The 21,111-nt window shown below is 38.7% G+C and overlaps 1 protein-coding gene across 3 annotated transcripts in view; it reads right to left on the bottom strand.

Annotated features, from left to right (window-relative positions):
• The window catches only part of LOC134555496 (BEN domain-containing protein 5-like), an 898,337-nt gene that overhangs the window by 674,926 nt on the left and 202,300 nt on the right, over positions 1–21,111 (bottom strand). For all 3 annotated transcript variants that reach the window (XM_063407113.1, XM_063407114.1, XM_063407115.1), the window contains exon 4: positions 7,018–7,112. In XM_063407113.1, the coding sequence (XP_063263183.1) occupies positions 7,018–7,112 (95 nt within the window). The remainder of the gene's footprint in view (positions 1–7,017; positions 7,113–21,111) is intronic.

Here is a 21,111-nt window from a genome sequence, read left to right as displayed (position 1 = left end):
GTTAAACCTGCCAAGGTTAGGGACCCAGTTCTGTGAACACTTTTCATGCAATCAGTTCCACCAAATGCCCATCACCTGAGGAGAGAGAATGACCCGTTTCAGGATGGGATATAATGCACAGCTCTGGTCATATTTTGCAGCTATTAAGCTCAATACCACGGACTGTAGTGAGAAAAACCTACAATTCAGTTGTTTTAAACTGCCACAAAATCTCCCAACTGCAAATTTCCTTGTGGTTTGCACCGGTGATAGGGGAGCTATTTTCACACAACTGTACGCTTTTAAGATTTTTGAATTTCTCATCAGAACCCCAGTAATTAAGTATTTATAGATGACAAAGATGCACCTAACAGGAACAAACCCATTTGTTTCCTGTGTGCTTCGAGCCTTTCATGAATAAAGTAGTGCCAAGGGTAACCTTTCATGAATACAACCTTAGGGATCACAGAGTGCCCTCAATCAATGCAGGGAACTCATGTTGACAGAGTATATGGGAAACAGATTGAGGTATTAAAGCACATAGCCTCTGGTGTTTTAGATGTAAATACTATAACCATCAAATATTTAGACTCTTATGTAAGCAGTATGTCATTTTTTAAACAGTTACTGCTTGGAATAAATCTTTAAGGATGGAATTTTCAGAAGTGCTCAGTATTGGCCTAACTTTGCTCTTACTGAAATCAATCATAAAATTTTCACAACTTTAGAAAAGGACTTTGTCTGTTTATATGTTTCCACAGCACTAAGCACAATAAGTCTTGATCCTGGCTGGGGCCTTTTGACTCTGCTGTAATCTAAATAAATTGATTTATAGGAGATCAGTTAGATAAATGATGAGGAAATATACACATACATATAAAACATCTAGGATTTTTCATTATGACATAGCAGCCTTTGGAACTTCTTCATCCCTTTCTCTTTGAATCCTAAAACTCATTTGCCTTCTTTTATACTAATTATTTCCTTGTTGTTAGTTTTCTCCAACATAATTCCATCTTAAATTTCCAGTGAAATATCCCTCCAATAAAATATAATTTACTTTCTTGACACAAACAAATCCCATTTAATCTACACCATAAATACATTAATTTTGGGATCTGACTCATACATTGTTTCAGCAGAATATAGTCTCTGTTTCCTCAAAAGCTGTTGTTAATAACAGTGATATGGAATCTCCTCTATTCTTCCAGGAATTATCACCTTTGCCGAGCTGGAAAGAGGAAGGGAGTGTGTTTCTTTTACAGGTTTGTGGAGTGCTTAGAACCATTTCTTTTGTTATCTCACAAGATTCACACAAACATTAATTTACCCAGGGATTGGCAGTTATTTCACTTCAATATACATGCCAACCTGAAACCTGTCTAAAAAGATCTTATTTTCTTCCAAAGAGCTGCACTAACACCAAGACAAAACTACTTCTGCTTTTCACTCAGCGTGGGATTTCAAAAGGTCGATACTGAAATGCCTTTCTCCCTATTTTCTCCAAATAAAATGCTACAAGTTATTGAAATGAAGGCTGTGGTTACACAGACAATTTTAAAGTTGTGGGGTTTTTTTTCTTTTGGGAGCTGCTACTCCCATTCTCTTGTTCCTGCTTCAGCCACTTATTCCCAACTCCCTTACTGCTCCTGTGGTTGGAGCGATACAGCTGATTTTGGATCTCTGCTGTGACCCAGACCAAGACTAAGCCCTCTTTCTCTTCCTTGAAAGTTTAGGTTTACCCTGGGCTCACTCCCAGCCTGGTGCTCCTGTGCAGAGCTGTGCCAGGATGAGGGAGGGCACAGCTCTGAGGAGCTGGAGCTGCACCTGGCAGGGACTGCACCAACACCCACCTGAGCCACGGGACTTCCTCCTGAGCCTCCGAAATCATCCTCACCACATCCCCCAGGAAAGCAAAGCAAGCACACGTGACATTACAAAGCTGGCAAAAGAACAAACCTCCAAGAGTAGCCAACGTTGTAAAATAGGCCAAGAAGGAATCAGGTAATGATAACAGCTTGTTCATCTTCTTTACCTAAATTCAGGTGACGTTCTCACTAGCCCCAGCCTGCTATATATTTTATAGTTAGCAACTTTAGTCTTTCAGATTAGCAAGCTATATATATATTTAGTGCTTTATTCTCAAACTGTTTTACCACAAATGACAGCTCATTTCACAAACAGCTTATCTTATGGCTAAAGATATATAAATACATACTAAAAATGCTGCTGAAAGTCTCAGAATGTATAATGCAGCCTGGTAGACATGGTAGTGATTGTAACACTGCATTGTAGACACAAATGTTAAAGAAACTTGGCAAGAAGCAACACATTTTAGCTACTCAAAATTCAGATTTTCTCAGACTTGTCCCCTTCTGATGAATGGAACATATGGGAGTATTGTTCATAAAACTTACATTGCTTTTCTTGATGTCTACCAAAATTCCTCATCATGACAATATTTACCAAGATACATACAGATTCAAATTTGAATTAATTACCCAGAAGTTTTTCTGTGCTTCCAGGTTTGCTGGAAAAGAAAAACACTTCAGCAGCAATGTGTTGTGAGCATTTAGCAGTGGATGTTGTAGCAGCAGAGGTAGCAGAGTGCTTGCTGGGGAAGGGAGCTACCCGGTTAAAAGCCATCAATGCTGAGTGAGATAAAAGACAGGGAGGAAAGCAACTGCTTTGCCAAGAAGCAGTTTGAAATCTGACATTATAAACAAAACACATGTAGATCTAGACATAAATCCTCCGTCTGCTGAAGGCTCCACAATATTTTAGCTGGCATTATTACTTACAAACAGTTTCTGAAATACAGCATCAAAACTGCAGAACAGCCTTTAACCTTGTGTTCATCCACTCCAGAGCCATGTTATTTATTATCCTTTATCCCTTAATTATGGGGACTTCACCTACTGCTCTCTGCTCATTTGAAATGCAGAATAAAATACAATGGATGTCTAAAGACTTAACAGGTGTCAACCAGATATTTGCCAGCTACCGCTGCTATTCTACTGGGAGGAGTTGCTGTTCTATAAATACTAATTAGAGTTTTGCACATGATCTTGCTGAAATACCTAAGGTGATGAGTGGCCAGTTGTTACTTTTAAAAGATTAGCACAATTTGAAAAACTAATGTCCCCGATGAGGCAATGCTCACACTGAATAATCAAGAGTTATAGCCGTTCTCTGCCCAAAGGGAATATTTGCTCACTTCATCATTTGGAAAATCTGCTGCCTCTCGAACAACTCACTCTTCTATTTAACTTTGAGAAACTTGTAAAACTTTGTGCAATCAATATAATAGTACAGTATATGTACTTAGATGGTCTTCCACTGCCATGCCTACATGGCAGGCATTACTACCTTGACTTCCAAAGACAGAGCTCTCAGTGTGAAATTATGATTAGGAAACTGCAAAAAAATAATGTTGTACTTAAATCAAGCAGCAAAGAAAAACAGGATTACAGTATAAAGTCCATAAACACAGCCAAAATTCAATTTCCTCAAATCCATCTCCCTTCAAATTTTTCACCTCCAGTAAACAGGAAAAACAGACACAGGCAAATCAGAACAGGTCTCTATGATACTGAGATTTTATATTAAAAATTTATATATAGTCAATTTTGATTTTAAAACCCCGTCCAATTCTTCAAAGTCTTGGTGCAATATAGCTGAAAAAACCATCGATTTTAAGCAAAATGTTGAAGTGACACAGCCCATTTTCTTGGTTTGTAATAAAATCTTGGGTTTTATCTTGTCCAGTCTACTATGGAAAGCAACTGATGTCACAAGGTGTGACACACTGTTGTATTTCTATATGTGAGCTGTGCTTCAATGCAGGGAAATTTGACACAACTGATAAAATCCCTTCCTGTCTAGTGTCCATGATCACGTGTGGGGAAAACATATGTATCATTTTAATCAGAATTTTTTTCAGGCTTTTAGGGGTTTTTTAAAGAAATATTTTTCTTTACCTCAAAACCTATATTTTTCCTTATCCCTCAAGGATATCCCTACTGCTTCCTCTTTTCCAGTAGCTCATTACTGGAAATGTTTGGCCTTACTTCAAAAGAGAAGAATATGTCAACAGCAGAACATCTGTGTCCACACAGAGTGCTTTGATGGCAGTGATACACTCCATTTACATCAGTAACACTGAGCTGAACTTTGATGCTGTCTGCATTTAAAGATCTTACCCCACAGGGCAAGAGAATACAGGTCAAAAATGTTGATCTCTGTTTGACACACTCTCTACTTCAAGAGCACTTGGCAGCAATTTGTTCCAGATTCAAGAATCAAACTCACAAAGTGTTGCAAAGCTTGGAGCCATGTTTGCATAACCACATTCAAAACAAATATTAAAATTCACAATCTCTGGAGGCCAATCTACTTTTGATATGCAGGGGTTGTGAGCAACACGGTCAAATTCTAGCCTGAATACAGGAGGAAGTTTCTCATTTAAATCTAAAAGCCAAAACTCAGGCTTGAACATCTGTTATTAAGAGGGATAATGTAGCTATATCTCTCAAATGAAAAAAAGGGAAAACAGGCACTTTATCATCTAAAACTCAAAACTGATTATCTGAAAAATGAAATGGAATAGTTATGAGTGACAGAGTTGTGCCTATCAGTGTGGCCAGAGGAAGCTGGGTGAGTTTGGGTATGGAACAAATGCCTCCACAGGCAGGCACAATAATGATTAATTCCTCAAATATTTCATACAGAGGGGTTCAGAGATGAAGCCTGAGCTACTGTAGCCCATGGCTACTGGTAATCTTCCTTTAACTGGATTTAAGAACCTTTAGTGTTTCTTCAGCTTTCTGTAATTAATATATCATTTTCTAATTTAATTACATTGTGTCCACTAAACTGCTATGCTGACACAAACCCTAATATGAGGTGAAGAGTTCCAATAGTTTCCTTCCACACCTTCCTCCCCTCGTGTAAAGCTCAGCACTTTTGAAGCCCTGAATGATCCAATATTGCTTACGAGACTAATACATACAAAACATCAAAGAGGATCCGATCAATGCAGCTGGATATTGCCCAGCTCGTGTTCAAGGACCACAGCCACCTGTGTGCTGCAACAGCAGCTGCAAGCGCTGCTAAATCCTATTTCAGCCAACAGAGAAAGAGAAAATTTTGTTTACAGGTTGCACTAGAATGCCATGGAAACAGATACAGAGGTAACTGTGAAAGGCATAATCCAAATGGAAGACAGCCCTGATAGAGCTCATACATCCAAAAATAATATATATGTTTTCCCACTTGGAAAACACATGCATAAATCCTATTAACATCAAGACGGAAAATTATACTGAGTAGACCCCAATATCACTAAGGTCCCTGATAACAGTATGAATTAATGTGCACCTTCAAAGCAGAGCAAGATGTTTTCATATGCAGGCTATTAGAAAAAAATAAAAATATCTTAATAGAATAATCATCTTTTTAAAGAAAAAAATTACATCCTGAATTTTTGAAACAGGATTAAAGTGTGGTAGTAGCCCTGTAAAAGAAACTGCTCAGCACCTGCTGCCTACACTGTGCCTGGCTTCAGGCAATGTTATTCATTCCTTGCTTTCATGGGAGCAAAATACATCCTCTAAAAATATAAAACACAAAAATAAATAGGTCTCCGGGGAAATGGAAGAGAAATCTGTTTTAAAAATAGTGAAAGAGCCTCTATGTTCTAAAAAAATAAGTCCATTTTGCATTGTTTTGTAAGATTTACACTTTAATTTGAAAACAAAGTAAGACATAAAATTTGTATGAAAGCAATATCTGATTTATAGATAAACTTAAAACACAATACACTTAGCTGCAAATACCAGACCCCAGTGAGAGAAGGAAAAGGTTTTGAAAAATGAATAAAATATGCTTGATAAATGTGGCCCAGCAATGCCCCAAAAGATTTTTCTGAAGTTAAATAGTAAACACAATTAACATGAGTTTTGCTGCAAAAACACTAAATGCAATGGATTTTTTAAATTAATTTTCAATGTTATTACATGTTGCTATTGAGCTGGAATTGACTCAGTCCACTAACTGTACTGTGAGACAGTTCTTTGTCCATATGACCTTATCATCCAGACAAAAAGCCAAATATCCTTTCTGTTGGTCATAGGAAGGGGAAGCCACAAAATGAGAACAACTTTATGACCACCATTTCCACCTTGTGAGTGGAAAACTTGTGACAGCTGAAACATTTAAGAAAGACATATTTCTAAAGATAATGTCCAGCTTGATCAAATGTATTGCTAATTAACCAATAAAAAGTAGCAGCTGTGAAGGCTGACAAGAATAACTTACTGTGCACCTCTGGCCTAACCTCACTATCCATATTCAAACAAGTCTCCTGGCAAAGGCAAATCATATAATTCTTAGGAGTCTTGCACGCATTCAGACTCACTAGATTTACATATTATTATTCACAGTAGATGTTTCATTACATTTGCTTTGAGAAAATGTACAATCTATATGGGTATTCACATGTTTAATATGCACACAGCTCCCCGTTTTGTACATTTTATGCAGCTGGTGATGAGGTTGTTTGGCCTCCCTCTGTCTTAGAGCAGGCACTGCTCACTCACGTGAGGTCACATTCCCCCACCAAACTCCAGCCACCCCAAAACAGGCAGAACAACCCCAAGCAGCTTTTCAAAACCAGACCAACACCAGTTCATCTCCCATAATATTTGCAGGGTTTTTTTGGAAAATAATTGAACACCAAAAATGGTACAATTACTGTCCTAAGAGCTGGACAGCCACTGGAAAACATTTTTCCCCAAGCCCTGACTGCTCAGTTTGCTCAAATGGACATCACTTCAGTCGTGCCACTTGAAACAAGGCACTACCAGGGGTCTCCAGAACTCACATTGACAAAGAGAATCTGTCCTCACAACACCGCTACATCAAGATTCTCATAATCTCAGGCAAAAGTGCTCCTCTACTGTGGGGTCTTTGGTACAAGTGCTAAGTAAAACTAATTAAAATTAATTATCTCATTAATTCTTTGAGAGAATAACTCACCATTTTGGTCGGCTTGTGGATTTCACCATTGGAGCCATTCCATCTCTGTAGAGGCTTTTTGTTTTACTGAAGTTGACAACATTGAAAATCACTCTCTGGAGGGGAAAAAGAGGAAAAGGGAAGAGATCAGGTATAAATTCTGAAAGAGTTTCTACGCGTGTTGTCTATACCAGATGCATAAAAATATACAAAGATAATATATTAAATAGATGTGTACCTCATGAATTATTGTTATTCTCCATAGACCTCAGATAATGGATATCCTGTCTGTTCCAAGTATTTAAAATGTCCATGTTGTTTTACACTATACTGATACATATGAAATATATGTTTTTAATTTAGCGTGCTGATTTTTCAGTAGGAATCCTAGCCAGATGAAAAAATAAGCAGAGCAAGTCCAGAATGGGACACAGCCCTCGAGGTGTGTCCTCACAGTGCCCAGCACAGGGGACAGTCACCGCCCTGGGGCTGCTGCCACCACTGCTGGTACAGTCCAGGTGCCCGTGCCCCTCCTGCCCCCCTGGGCACAGCTGGCTCATGGTCACCCCACCAGCACCCCCAGTTCTTCCCCAGGCTGTTCTCCAGCCTCTCTGCCCCAGACCAGAGCACTGCAGGGGTTGTTGTGGCCCAGAGGCTGGACCTGGCACTTGGCCTTGTTGAACCTCACACAGTTTGCCTTGGCTCATCAACCCACCCTCTCCATATCCCTGTGCAGAGCTTCCCTGCCTTCCAGCAGATCAACACTCCCACCCAAGCTGGTGTCATCTGCAATCTGACCAAGGGTGCACCTGATCCCCCACCCCTCTTGGCCTTCACACAGCAGCAACAGCAAAAAAAAAAGTTTTCTGATTTTTTTTCCTCAAAGATAGGAATATTTCTCTTCCCTTCCCCTGGTAAAAAGAATAATTTTCTTTTGCAAAAAGTGTACAGAATACCTACACAGAAATTGCACATAGCCATCCGTTGTTTCAATATGAGAGACAAAAAGAAAAGATTCTAAATCTGATCTCAGTTTAAACTAAAACTTTGAGAAAGCTGTAGGTGATATTTAACAGGTCAAGGCAAGAGCAAAATTTAGATCTTTAAGGGTAATGGACTGATACTAAAAGCAAATTAATGCAGGGGAAGACAAGACAAAACAGAGACAAAATCTTTTTCTTTACCATCTGTCTGCTTCAAGTCATTTCATACTAAATTACTTATTCTGTCTCTGTTAAGAAAGTCTAAATTGGATCTAGCTCATCTCATGGAGCACACTGACTTTTCAGATGGTAAATGCTGTATCCCTCATTTGTCGTACGCTTTTGATACCCAGCATTGATGTACTTCAACAAAACAAAATATGAAGTCTAAATTAGTTTTTATAATTATAAAACAGTCCACAATATAATGATACATTCTATTTCTATGTCTCTCTTTACATTTGTTTTTTAAGGTAGAAGTGAAGACAAACCACTAAAAGTTATATTAACATTTTTCTTTTAAAGGAAACTATTGTAATTTTGGCACCCTTCATAATGGTCCACGAGAAACCTAAGAACTGATTGATCACTGTTTAAAATCAAACAATTTTTTACTAAAACAACAAGATCAATTAAGCTTTCATGTGTAAGACTTTGCAAAAAAACAAATATGGGCCTTTCAGGCTCAGACAACAAGGAATGATAAGATTAAAGTGAAAGGAATCGGCAGTGGAACACACACACAGGAACCAGGCACATTTATCCTTTCATACAGGGCAGATTGGAAGCCAGGTAAACTGATAGCCCTAAGTAGCTCTGCACTCAAGAAAAATAAAGCAAGTTTTTTTGAGGTAAGGTAGTGGTGAAGATTTTGTGAATGGGAGCTCATACTTCTATGTTGCAAATTCTATAAATCAGTAAAAGCAAAATCTAAAAATAACCTGTAGATTTGACTAGAACTGACATGAAAAACCAGCAAGTTGAGAAAATCACTTTCTTGAAGGTGGTAATTCAATTTTGCACCAAAGGCAGCGAGGAAACTACATATCCCTGCAGAAGAGTTATCATGTATTTTGAGATTTTCTAATGGTCATGAGACGAACTTATTTTTATAACTCTGGATGGAAGAATGCACTTAATTTACAGAAGGTTATGTTTGTAATTTTAAGTATTTAGGATATTGCTTATCTGATGAAATATCCACCTTGGGAGGTCTCTAGTAATTTTCCATCTTCTTACATTCACAATGGATGGCTTCAAGTTAGAGAATGGTATTTAGGTCTCTACATGCTTTATGCTCTACATGGAAGCATTTCCCTTTATTAGAATGCTCTGATTTTCCTCTGTTACTTAACTCCGTTCATATTTTTGAAAACAAATTAAGTTGCGACAAATTGGTTTGTTAATCTTGATGTTTGCATGGCGTGAACGAAACAAACAAGATCTCCAAACCAATTGCCTTAAACTTTGGATGCAATCATGTCACTGTTGGAAAGGGAAAGTTGCTAATTTTGTTACATACTGACTCAGAGCAGACAGCTGGTAGAGAATGTTCTTATTCCAATCAAGCTTATTTTGTATAATGAGTTGGGCAAATGTACACAACTGGGTAAGCAATGTATATAAAAACAAAAATATGCAGCTCATTTAACAAAACACTGCAGATTATAGCGAGCGCTCCTGTTTGCCGCGGAGCGAGCGGTTAGCAAGGCGTGCAATTCCCCCAGCATGGCACCGAGCTGGATTGGCAGAACCAAGGGTTTAACAGCACACAACAGAGCTCTATCAACACACACACCACCCCAGTAATAAAACACACAAACCCAAGCACTCAAACGAGCAGCTGAACCCCGGCAAGTATTCCCGGGGATGGTTAAAATAGTCCGTGCAGCTCAGGCAGTGAAGTGTGCAGGAATGTAATGACTACAGGACACACACTGGATTCACATGGAAAAATATGCAGCTCGCTCAATAAGGTATGCAAACAGCTTTGAACTGAATGCTGTCATAAAAGGCTGTGATACAGCAATCAAAGTTTTGCTGAACAAATCTAATTTTTAGTCTAATTTCTGTCTATACTTACATCCTTTAACACACCAGTGATGCAGCGTAAAGAGCAAAAGGACTAGAAACAAACCGTGCGCATTAAAACACTTTTTTTCAAGAAAATTATCACTGTTCTGAATTATTATATGAGTTACAGAGATGTACAAGATTGTCATCTTACAAGTAATATAATTGAGATACTCCAAAATGAGTATTCAAGAATTTAAGAAATGTCAAGTTAAGAAAATAAAACTAGATTAAACGTACTTAAATTCCCAAGAAACTGTGGGTCTCCAGAGCATCAATACAGAGAAAAATGGCAGAAATTTTTACAATAAAAGTACTTTTTGGGTATTTGGGAGGGTATGAATATCACTGAAAGAAGCAATATTCAAACTGATGCTGTACCAGAAATTATAATTCTGTGTTTTCACTTCAGATTTAGGATAAAATCTTAAATCCATTGCATTATTTTGACAAGCTGATCTGCAGTTTCTGGATAGGTGGAAGAGGCACGGTGCAGAAAAGCCCCTCAGGACAGCACCAAGTCAAACCACGCTCCTGGGGATGCACCAGGATGTGTTGAGGCTTCACAGCATGAGGGAGGACAACTGCTGCAGTCTCAGGCTCTGTGCTTGGGCTGCCCGATCTGAGACAGATGTTGGAGAGCATGAGGCAAGGCAGGCAAGTTCTGACCACTGAGAGGAGGAGGAGGAGGATCTCTCTCCATAACTTGGGCAGGAGGTTTGAATTTCAAGGTATCTTTGCTGATAAGACCATTTGGGCAGAAAACAATGGAAAAGCTTGGTATTTCCTTTAGCCTTAAAATTCATTATGTCTGGTTTTCCTTGTAGTCTTTTGCAGACTTACTTAAGGAATTAAAAGCACAAATAGGTTTTAAGGGAGGCTCAATGCATTTAACATGAGCGAGATAAAGATGAGCCATGAATGAAAGGAGGAAAGGTGGCTGAAACTTGTCACATTTTCTTTTTTTAATTGCCAGCAGTTTCCCTACCTGGAGCTGGGAGGAGCTGCTGCCTGTTTGGGGGCAAGCACACAGCAGGGTGGTTTTGGTTTGGAGCTGAAGGCTCTGGGAGTGGATGGTTGTATTGAGCATCATATTCCCACAGGCTGGTGGGAGCACAGGGCTCACCCAGCTCCCAGCAGGTTTTCCAGCTGAGGCAGGTTTCCACAAGAAAGCCACACCTTTGACAAGGGTTCAGTGCCCTCCCCCAGGATAAGGACACACCAGGTCCCTTCAAAAAGGCTCCCAAGGTTATTTAACATGGTTTTCCCTGCCCGGATGCTCACAGAAATAACTGTGCAGCTCTGGCTGGCATTGAAAGGGAAAAAGAAAAAACAACAAACACGCCATAGAACGCCACAAAATTCTGCCTGAGGCAGACACCTGGCATGGAAAATTTTGTGTCAAATCATTACCAGTATGAGAAGTTTTAACTAACTGAAAATAGGGTTTGCAGTAGGAAGTGTCAGGCCTTCTTAATATTGATGTAACATACATATATGAAATATTTAAAATTATGTAATATATTTAATATTAATGGCATAATAATTTAAATTCAGTGAACAATGCTGGTTGCTACCAGTATCAGCTATGGAAGTACCTGGGGGCCAATTGTTTGAAGTCAGACACAAACAATTTCTTCATTTACTCAGCCAAAATAAGAGAACTGGGCACTAAATATTACTGCTAAAGCCTTTCAGCTGAAATGAAGTCTGAGCTTTTGTGCTTTGAATGAACATTAAAGATCCAAAGGTGCTGGATACCATGGGCCTCTCCCTTGTTTATGCTGCTTGATATCTTGCTTTCCTCTCCTGTAGATTCTTTAGATATTACAGTGTTTTGTTAATTCCTGAAACCTTTTTTTGAGTTCTTCCCTTGGTAAGAATCTTGGTTATCCTTTCCTCCTTTCTTTCTTTTTTTTTAAAAAATAAGTAAAGATGCAAGTTTTCATCCCTTTAAAGGGCAGATCTACTTCAGAAGGAGAGAAAGAAAACAAAACACAAAGAAAGAAAAATGAACCAACCCCATGACTTGTGAGATTTTGAGACACCATTTATGAATGTGAGAAAGAGGCAACATGGGACTGCTGCCTGCTCACCACAAAAAAGTGCTGTATTTTGGTATTTGAGTCAGAAGGTCTTTTTAGGATCTTTTCTGACAAAGCACCTTATACAAAGCTGAACAAAAATAAATTACACTGGAGGGACTTCCAAATGGAAAGAAAAAAGTGTCACCTGCAACTGTTATCAATGCTGAAGAAAACAAGTAATATAACAGTCAGGTCGGTGGAAAATCCCCAATGAGAACTTACAAATAGCATTTTTCTGACCTTTTCAAATTTAAATCATTCATTACTGCTAACATTTTAAAATAACCCATGCTTTTCTTTTCCCTTTGTAGGAACACTTGTCCTTTCAAATGGAAAAGTTTTTAATATTGACAGCATTTAGCCTTTTTCTCTTCAGCTAAGGAGCTTTCAAAACCTGCTGATGCTCAGGAGGGGAACATAAATTCTCACTTTCAGAGGGGGGAGCATGCTGGGGACCACTGAGAGCTCCACCAGCCTCGCTCACCAGCTGCACCTGTGTCTTGTTAACTGTAAACTGTTGAGCCTTTACAACACAACAAAATTTTAGGAAAGTGATGCAGCAAATGCATTACAGATTGTGAATTATTAGTGGTTTTCCCTTGCTGCAGATCTTCACTTAGTTACTGGAAAGAGAGGAATGCTGAAGTCTGGGATGTTGCAAAGAGCAACATTAAAATGAGACCCAAAGGATTTTAATACAGCAAGACCTCTGATACAATGCTTTGCTAACTATTAAATTAGTTTAGCCTCTGTTGTGGTATTTGTCTGTGTGGGGGAGATATTCCTGGGTTTGATGCTAGCCCAGCACCCTTATGCTGTATGAGTGTCTTTCAGGTCATGGGGTTTAACTGTGTGTCAATGGCAAAAAATACCTTTAAAAATAATTACTAGTTCAGGGATTTGCCTGGTTATCTGTCCTTTCTGGCAGTTCTTTCTTTGCCCTCAAACTGATACGCTTAGGCATAGACCCACAGAAGGTGTAAGACCTGTGCAAGGCAGCCTTCCTTCCCCACCTGGTATTTCATTTTTACCTCACTAAGTTCTGTGGCAGGGGGAAACTGTGGAGAAGACCCTCTCCCAGCAGAAAGTTTTCAAAAGGATTTACAAAGGAATTGCTACTCCCTGTTTATTGCCATGCTGTGGACTGACCACTAACCTGGCTTCTCTGTGGGACCTGTTGGACTTGGAAATTAGGAGAGCAAGAGTCACTCCAAGTTTTCCCAACTCAACTTTTTTTTTGGAAAAACAGCAGCTTTTTCAGTGAACAGAATAATATTGTTCTCTTGCAACCATAAGTCAGCTTTCTGTTTTAACTTTTCATCTGAACATCAATAATCTGACACTTTCAATTGAAAACTCAGAAATGTCCATTTGGAAAGCCAGCAGTTGTGTAATTAGACTGACTCCTGTTCCTTGCTCCCTTGGGCCAAAATCTCCAATAGAATTGCAAATGTGTCACAAGACATATATTGGATTGTGTTGATTCATCAAAAAGAAAATAGCACAAGTCCTGACAGGGCATATAACCAGGCTACAGAGTTATTTAAAACAGGTTTGAAGCTGAAACCTTCTTGCCATTTTTTTCCATTCTTTGTAGCAAAAGGTCAAATTTTTTGCAAAAATAACAAAGGCATTTTTATTTAATCAGCTTGGGGGAAAAAAAACAGTGCTTTTATTATTTTCTATCTCTTAATATATATGCAGACTTTGGAAAAAAGAGCTTCTTCTAGTTCCATTGCTGAGAAATTGCAGAGCAACAGGGATGTGTGAGCAACTTTTTATTTGATACCTGACAGGTGCCTGAGCCCTACTGGTCTTGTCATTGTCCTTTTTCCATATCCATGAATATTTTCAGGAATCAGTAATAAAATAAAACAGTTCATGGTCTTTCTCTGAGACTTTCTCAACCAGCCAAATTATTTCCTAATAGATTCCATGCCACACTGCAGCCACTGCCAGATGACATTTGAAGTAGCATCATGTATTAAACTCATTCTGCATAATTACAGAAGCTATCCATGTTTAGGTTCTATATTCTTTTCAATCAATATTATGGCTGCAGGTGGATAGTAACAGCTGGCTGTTCTGGAACATGTTAGCAAAATTTGCGGATATCTTACATCCCTCAAGAGGAAGCAGCTGAAAAGACTTACATTCTCCTTTTCCTAATAGAAATTATTTAGCCAGTGAGAAGAAACGCTACAAAGTTTTGTAGGATTTGAAATAGTTATAGTAATAACATCTCCTTGGCAGTACAAAAGGTACTGCTATCCATGAAGTGTTTTCTAGTCCAAATCGTGGTGCAGGGCCCACAGCAGGCTTCAAAATGAGATCAGTTTGGAAAAGGAAAGGGCCAGAAAAAGTCACCACATACAGGAACTCTGTTTAGAACCAACAAGGCCATGTTTATGAGCACTGGCATAAAGTGTGTCCTGAAGAGCGGAGCATGAAGTGGCACTGAGTTCATGTGGGAGCATTCTACACACTCTGCACAGGCTGCTTTTCTGGGCCCCTCACAAGGTGCAAATCAGCCCATGATCCAGAATCCAAGCCTCCCTTCCCAACAAGGGATACACTTCCCAACAAATTAGACCCTGGTGGTGGACACCAAAGTGAGGCAGAGCTTCAAGCATGCAGGTGGAGTTCTGAACACTCACCCAAAACACTGCAAGGCAGCAGGTGACAGTGGCACTAACAGTGACAGAGTGGCTCTGATATTTGTGTGCATCATGACTGTGCTCAACCCCTAAGCACACAGAAGGTAATAATCACGATTTAAATAGCATGCAAACAGAAAGGCAGAAATCCATCTGATACCCAGGCTGGAAGATGAGAATGAAAAAGCCTTTTCAAGTGTAGGTCCTTGTGAGGAAGATAAAGAAAGCCCTGTTAAGGGAGAGATTTGGATGAAGCTTTTCCAGCAATTGTTTACTTTGGATTTTTGCAGCTGGCATTTTTCACAGTTAACAGCTAATGTTTGTCTGGAGCTTGTGGGAAAATTCTGTGGGGGAAAAGAAGGAGATGATAACACATAGAAGGCAAGACAGGATCTACGGGAGGGCTCAAAAAGCAGCACCAATGTATTTGCCTCAGTGTTCTCTGATGGGCTACAAAACAATGACATTTTGGTGTGCACAACCCCTGGTTATTACTGCCAGTGGTCTCGCTCATGTTCCTGGGATCATAGCCTGGCAAACTTAAACCCTCTCTGTTTACTTCTCCAGTAACTAAGCACAGATGGGCTTTGTGTCCAGGTTATTCATGGAGGTCCTTGGTTTTCCCTTTATTTTCTTTAATTCAAGCATTTTAGTAGCTATTACAATGAAACCTTTGAACTTTTTATGTTCTTCCATGCATGGCTCTGAATAGTAATAGAATAAAAGTTTCCCATATTGTACAGCTCCTTTATATTTAGACAGAAATTGAATTGGATCCTTACTGGAGTATCTGCAATGCTGATGAAAAAAAACCCTTTTTTCTGAGGGAAAATATAAACTATATGCTATCAATTTCATGAAAATAAGGGATATTGTTATAGAATGTACCCTCTAGTTTTCCTTTGCAAAATTAATAAACCCTTCAATTTCTACATAGCAGGGTTAAAATACTGGGGTTTTTTCTGCTCTTTCTAGCTGAATCCTTTTGCAATATTGCAACATTCACACAATTCACTGATTTCTATAAGAAAATGCAATCGATGTGTTAGTGTACATTGGAATCTTAGCATTGACAACCAGGAGCTTGCAGTATTGATTTGAAAAAAAAAATGCTCATGATTTCTACAGTTCTTCAGCACTATTTCTTGTATTTTCAATTTTCACTGCTTAGAATTCTACTCCAAGAGTCTAACTCATGTACTAACACACTACTCAAAGTTTTGTGCTTCAAAAGCACAAAACCCAGGGGTAAGCAGAAGGAAATCTGATGTAATTCCTGCTATTTTTTGTGTACCTATTTGACATTTAGAACAAGACCTCAGAACTGCCTTAACCAACCCTAATAGTTAGGGGATATATGAATTGTAGTCAAAGCTTTGAAAGTCCCATTCTGAAGCTGAAATGCTGAATGTTAGATTCAAATGCTGATCTCTGTCTGTTTGCAAAGGTGATTCACAGCATGTGGAATAAACATGTTGTGGCAGTGTCATGCACAGAACATCTAAACAAAGGAACAGGGAGGATTTCAACAGGAAAGTTTAGTGTCTTAAAGCAAGGTGCCCTGTGTTGTATTTGTGTAACACAGGTGTCATTCCCCTCTGGCATTCCTCCCTGTCACTGGAAAGGGGAAAAAAAGCCCAGCAATGGCAAATTCTCCTTCCTGGGGTGAGCAGTCTAACTGCAGTCCAATCAGTCAGGTCCTTTTGCTTTCAAATGCCAGAGGTAAAACTTCATTCTGCCCTGCCCGAGCTTAAAATGTGGATAAAAAAAATCTGTGTTCAGAAAAGCTCTCAAACACATAAATATTTAGCCCCACTTTAAGTGTTCCTAGAGGCTTAAAGTTAAGCAAACATTCACACTTTCTTGCTGAATATGGGTGGATTTCTGATTCAGGATTTAAGACAGCCCAGAATTACAGGGAAAGTTTGCCAAAAATCCCATAGGCACCATTTATCCTTAGTAAGTGATCACTGTAGATTGGAAGTGACGTTTCTGCAGCTTTGGGATGCAGCAACATTTTTTATTACTGTTACAGATCAACTTTAAGTGTAATATTGTTTTGTTAGTTTATGTAAATCAATCTGCTGGATGAATAAAAGGATTTTGGCAATGGATTGCTCATCTTTATTGGCTTTGAAGTACTGAGTATTTGGTACTTTGCTGAAACTATTATATTATATTGAGTTATAAGAAATATTGCTCAGATACTAAGCAAGCCTCAGCACAAATTCTGGTAATTTTCCATCAAAAACAAGGCTCCAAAAAGATATAAATATGGTACAGTGCTGAACATCTTTCTAAAAAATGGTATCATATATGGTCAAAGCCCCTTTCAATATGATACAGATTTGATTTTCCTTCAGATCCCTTCCAGAAGGTAGAGAAGAAATCTGCTGTGAAGGGCCCTCGTGGTAGAGAAAACATCATCTCTAAATGGTTGCTTATTCTTCTGCAAAGCAACAGGAACAGCAGGCTGCTATGAGGCTCCTATGAATGCTCTGTGCATTTTAACAGGTAAATTCTGCACTCTTTAATATGCCAGGTTGATGGAATATTCAAAGTTGCTGAAAACCCTTCTGGGGAAATGTGAAAATTGATAACATTGCTTCTCATAACTCAGTATTTTAATACAACATCTCAATATTAACCATAATGCTGCAAAAAGATCTTTCACACTTTATGTTGTTCAGTTTTTTCATTTTGGAAAGGACTCAAGAGTTTTTTTGGAAACCATATGTAAATATAATTCCTTTCAGATTCCTAGTATTTTAAAATCGTAACGGCAGAAGATACAAATTATTAGCAAAAAAAAAAAAAAAATTGCAATCAAAGATCCAAGGCATTCCTCAGTTCCCTTACAAAGTAATCACAGCTGATCATCTCTCATTTCCCAGAGTGCCATTTGAGCCCTGAGCTTTCCAGAACACTAATGCAGTTTAATCTTATTTTTACTGCAATGCATATGATAAGTTTTCCCTTGATTTTACTTATACCAATAGTTACATCACCTCTGACAGCCAGCCTATAACCCTGCATCACAGAGGCAAAAATCTGCAAACGTTATTTTGTTGGCCAAGCCTGGGGAGGGGAAGGAACCCACTTATCACTAGGGAGGCAGGAAAATACAAACAAAAAAACTGAATGCAGTGGCAGGAGCAGAAGGCTTTAACTAAATAAAAAAATGCAAATATGACCTTAAAAATAAGGAGGAGTTTGCCACAAAATTGAAACAGTGCTGTCACCAAAACACGAATTCCATTGCATGGGAGAAGGCTTTTCTGTGGCCCTTATGTGCTTGACACTGGATTCAACAGGAACTTCAGATATGCCAGGAATAGAGACTGAAGCTGCAAATGTGACTGTGAGAAATCAAATGGTGATTCAGATTTGGGATGTCAGCTGCAAGAGCAGCACACTGTGTGTCTCCAGAGGGTGAAATTCACGGCTTAGCACTGCCCTAGTTCTGCATCATTTGGGAATTCCTCGGCATAAATCAAAGAAATCTAACCAGTCCAGCCTCAGCCCAGCTGCTGAGGTCCCCGGGGTGGCAGGGCTGAGTCACCCACGCTCGGTGGCAGCACCCACTGAAGGCTCTGCCAGCCCAGGGTGCCCGAGGTGGGGACCTCCCACCCACAGGTGACAGTGGCAGCGCTGCCCCGGTGCCCTGGATCGGAACTGGGGATGAACACCCTCCCACACCGAGTACCCCCTGTGCTCTCCCTGTGTCTAAAGGCAGCTCTAAAATGTTGTTTATTTGTCTGTGCCGTGCCAACTCCTGTGAAACGCTGACATAAAAATATGGCCATGAAGATTTCCCCGTGTTCAAAAACACCCGTCTTCCAGAAGTGAGTGGCAGACAGGTTCCCTCTTTTGGAAAGAACAATTCCTCTCCTCATACTGCTCCTCACAGCACATGTTTTGAGCCTTTTCTTCCTCAAGGAATTGACTTTTAAAAGTGTGCCTATGGGAAGAAAAAAACAACTGCCTTGCAGGGTAGATTAAAATTTTGTCCAAGTTTGTAACTCTATTACCCTAACAATAAACCAGATTACAGGATATTTTACTAGAACACTGACAATTCTAAAACCTATTAAAAATATGAACAAATCAATAAAGATAAAGCTGAATTATACATATAAGGAACATTTTCTTTATTGAACAATTCTTATAGATTGCTTTGAAATAACATTGTTCTAGACATTTGCTTGGATGATCTTATTGCTGAGTTTCAATGTGATAACTACAGCAGCTCTCCATTATGTCCCTACCAACAGCAAACAAGCAGAAGAATGGAGACATTCAGATATAAACATATATTAAGTCTCTTGTAAATAGCTTCAAGGTTTTAATCACATTAACAGCATGTATATTATTTTAAAAAAAATGCTAAAACACAGTTGAGAAAAGAAAGTTTCATTACAAACACAACCCCTGGTAAATATATTTTGAATTACTCTAGTTAGTTACTTCTGCTGAGACCTGTGTTATAGAAATGGATTCTTGTAATAGAAAAGAATTATAATCCTTTGTATGTGCGTGAAATGTAAACCAGGGAAGCAGTCTTGGTAAACTGAAAATGTCTGTTTTGATGTTTATAAAAATATTTTCTTTGCATTTTATAAATTTCTGTATATAAATACAAGGTTAGTAGAATAAATTATAGTTTGAAACCAGGGCAGCTCTGGTCCCCAGAATCTGGTATTGCTGACCACGGAAGAATTTTAAAGTTTCTTTTAATCTTAAAAGATTTTTAATTGAGCTAAAATGGTTATTTCAGCAGCAGAACATGTTATGGCAGCCTCCATTTTCTAATATACACCTAAGTTTCCCAAAGAATGATACCAGGGCATAGCCAGATTTTTCTTAGGAAAAAGTCAGGGCAATTCATTTCTCTTTGCTTCTTTCACCCCTGGGACGACCTCTCACAATAAGAATTGTCAGTGCCTTATTTATAATGGCAGATCTCAGGTTTGATTCTGGCAGCTTTTGATCTCTTGATGGCCCAAAAGCTTTCAAATACAGAAGAATCTGATGCTTTTTTGGCATCCTGCAGTGTGCCTAAACCTCAAAAGCAAGTTTGAGTCCCAGAAGTGAATTACTGAAGCAGTGTAAACAAAACACAAACGTCACAAAATGATGAATATCTCAAACAAAATGTCTTTGTCAGACAGATGACAACCTCAGATCACTTGAGAAGCATTTGTAGAAACTCTGCAATCTGCAAACAAACTTCTGTTTTACAACCTAGGACTAGAAACTACACGAAAGCAATGAATTATTAAAACTGCAAATATTCTTTTTTTGACATTCATATAAAAATTCAAATATCTTCATTCTTTTAAACATTTAGTCCTTGTAAAAAAAGATCCCTGCGAGTTTCTACACCACAGAAATGTACATAACTACCCAGTGACAACATAGCTGTCAGAAAAATCATACAAGAGCTCCACTGAACGCTGTCTTCAACAGAGCTCTCATATTTGATTTATTGAAAAAGAGCAGAATAAATGAGAGGCAAAATATTTTACATCATTTGAATAAACAACTTTTGAGGAGGATGTGACAATGAGAGCTATTTTATCCCTGCAAACCTCTTCTTGGATAGTCTCTATTTTAAGTAAGACCTCTGGAAAAAAACAGAAAACATTTGTACATTTCAAATGGGAGAATGCCTGGCTCTTTGCTCTATTAATATATTATTCTTTAATTCTAAGGAAAGCTTAAGGTTTTCTTTTTTCATTGTGATGATGGAAAGGGAAGGCAGAGAGGAAGCAGAGGGAAGGGACCACGCTCTGCTACAAAAGGTGTTGGGGTGGTTTGTTTGGTTTTTATTTTAGCACAGAGATGCAGTAAAAGTGCTTTGCCAGTTTGCAGGTTTATGTCCCTCAGTGCTGCCTTCAGGTTGCAGTGGATGCTGTAAAATACCAGATCTATGCCTCACTCTATTAGACATCATGCTTTGCTTTTTTTTAAGCAAACTGGAAACGCAGATAAAACGTTGTAGACTAACAAGCTTGATACTGTAATCTTTTTATACCAGCCATAACTATATTAACATAAATATATTTGCTATTATATCATTGCTGGGAATCAAGGCCCTTTGAAAACCTTTGCTCCTTTTGCCAGTTTGTGGTGGAGGTAAATTAGCAATAAAGCCCTGTATTAGTAACACACCCACAACTAAAAAAAAAATTTAAAAAAAATAGTGAGACTACATTTAGAAATAATTCAAAGAGATTGGGGAATGACAGCAGAGGATTTGCCAGACTAATGAAATTCCTTGCTCCTAACCTTTAAATACCTGCATGTACTGTA

Source organism: Prinia subflava, chromosome 10 (genome assembly GCF_021018805.1).
Source record: "Prinia subflava isolate CZ2003 ecotype Zambia chromosome 10, Cam_Psub_1.2, whole genome shotgun sequence".
Classification (NCBI taxonomy): domain Eukaryota; kingdom Metazoa; phylum Chordata; class Aves; order Passeriformes; family Cisticolidae; genus Prinia; species Prinia subflava.
The sequence above is the reverse complement of the archived record's forward strand: the minus strand, read 5'-3'. Positions and strand labels throughout refer to the sequence as shown.